General features: G+C 41.4%; 1 protein-coding gene across 1 annotated transcript; it reads right to left on the reverse strand.

Moving 5' to 3' along the window:
* Positions 1–410: 410 nt before the first annotated feature.
* Positions 411–1,593, reverse strand: LOC100782025 (ethylene-responsive transcription factor 7). The gene has a single exon (XM_003551818.5). It carries the CDS (start codon positions 1,121–1,123, stop codon positions 485–487), a length of 639 nt encoding a protein of 212 aa, XP_003551866.1. The 5' UTR covers positions 1,124–1,593; the 3' UTR covers positions 411–484.
* Positions 1,594–1,873: the final 280 nt, after the last annotated feature.

Consider the following 1,873-nt stretch of genomic DNA (forward strand, 5'->3'; position numbering starts at 1 on the left):
ATCAAACCATAGATAGAAACTAGTCCTCTAAATGTGATGAATGATCGTTGATCATCAATGATAACTAATTTCGTTCTTTAACTCGTATTATACATACAGACACATACCAAGTATGATTTGTCAGGTAAGCGTTAATGCAAATTAATTCTCCTATCAAACGTAAAATATTGCTTTCAACTTTTTTTGGTTTGTCATTACACTGAAAAACGGAATAGAAAATTAGAGAGAGAAAAAATCTGAAACAATACCCTGAAGACTTACTCTTCACAGAAATTAAGATCATATTACCATAATCTTCATAACTGATCATCAATCATATTTTTCTTTTTCATTTTTCTCCGCATAGTTAAAATAAGTGGGGAAAAAGAGAAAGATAAAAAAATATTCAAGTAGATAATAAAGAGTAAAAATAGAAAAAAATTAATAATTCCTTTCCTTCAACGAACCAAATACATCATTTCGTGCCGTTTTCAATTTCTTCTCTTCAGAGGCAAAGAACGGTGCAGAACAGATCATCGGTTGCCACGTCAGCATCGTCCAACGGTAACACGTTTAGATCAAACGGCAACGGTTCTCGCCGGAACGACGACGCCACGTTGTCGCCGTCTCCGTCGTCCACAACGGATGACGACGAGTCGCAGTCGCTGCGGCAGTCCTCGGGAACGACGGGCGGCGTCCGGGGATATCTCCGGTTGACAATCACCGGCGCCTTCGCCGGCACGGCGGCGCGTGGGCCGCTGAAGGATTCTACGGTGCTGCTCATACCACTGGAGGTGGGTCGCCGGTGATCCTGGAAATCTTCGCCGGCGCCAGCGCCGTCAAAGTACCGGTGATCGGAAAACGGATCGGGGTGGTAGAACGGCGGAGAAAGTGGGAAATTGGTCTTTGCTTTCGGCCCCCGGAGGGTTCTCGCCGCCGTGTCATAGGCACGCGCCGCCTCCTCGGCGGTGTCGAAGGTTCCGAGCCAAACCCTGGCTTTCTTCAAAGGGTCTCTGATTTCGGCGGCGAACCGGCCCCACGGTCTTTTTCTGACGCCCCTATAACGCGGTTCTTTGAAAAAAACCGGCCTTGAACCGGGTTCGGCGATCTCCACCGCCGCCGCGGCGGTTCCGCCCCTACCCATCTTCAAAGTTGGAATCTTTTTTGAATTCCAAGACGACCCAGAAAACCAAACCGAACCAGAAAAAACGTTGCAAAATGTTGTGAGATTGGTTAAGAAAAAGTTGCAGCCTTTGACCTTTTCTTAGGGAGAATTGTTCTCACAAATGGGTCAACTCATTTGGTTTAATGGTGAGGTTTTGAGTGATTGAAGGTTATAGAGATTGGAGAAGATCATGATGATGATGGTGGTGGTGATGAGATTGAGTAGGTGAGAGAGGGAGGGGGAAAGAAAGAGAGAGAAAAGAGAATGGGTGGTAGAGGGAGAGAGGGTTTGTGGTTGAAGGAAGGTAGCATGACAACACCTTCTCTTGATCTTCATCTACACAAAAATATATTAATAAGATTGAGAATGGACCTCAAGAGTGTAGTTTTCTACTTTTCTTTCTTTCTTTTCTTTCCTTTCCCTGTGGGTTTCTCGGCTGTGGCTGTAATGTAATGACCTTTCATTCATTCTCTTTTTTTTAAAATAAATCTTCCTTATCCATTATTTTTAGAATAAACAGGCTTTCCATTACTAGTTTAAAAGATTTTTATTCTCTCATTAATCATTATGGTATATTTGTTATTTTCTTATCATAATTGTCTTAAAAAAATATAATCACTATAATTTTGAATAGAATAGTATGAAATATCTTATATACAAAACATAGAAACAGAATTTATTTTTAATAAGAGTTTAATTTCTCTATATCAACATTTTTATATTGTTAAT

The sequence above is a fragment of the Glycine max genome, chromosome 18, assembly GCF_000004515.6.
Source record: "Glycine max cultivar Williams 82 chromosome 18, Glycine_max_v4.0, whole genome shotgun sequence".
Classification (NCBI taxonomy): domain Eukaryota; kingdom Viridiplantae; phylum Streptophyta; class Magnoliopsida; order Fabales; family Fabaceae; genus Glycine; species Glycine max.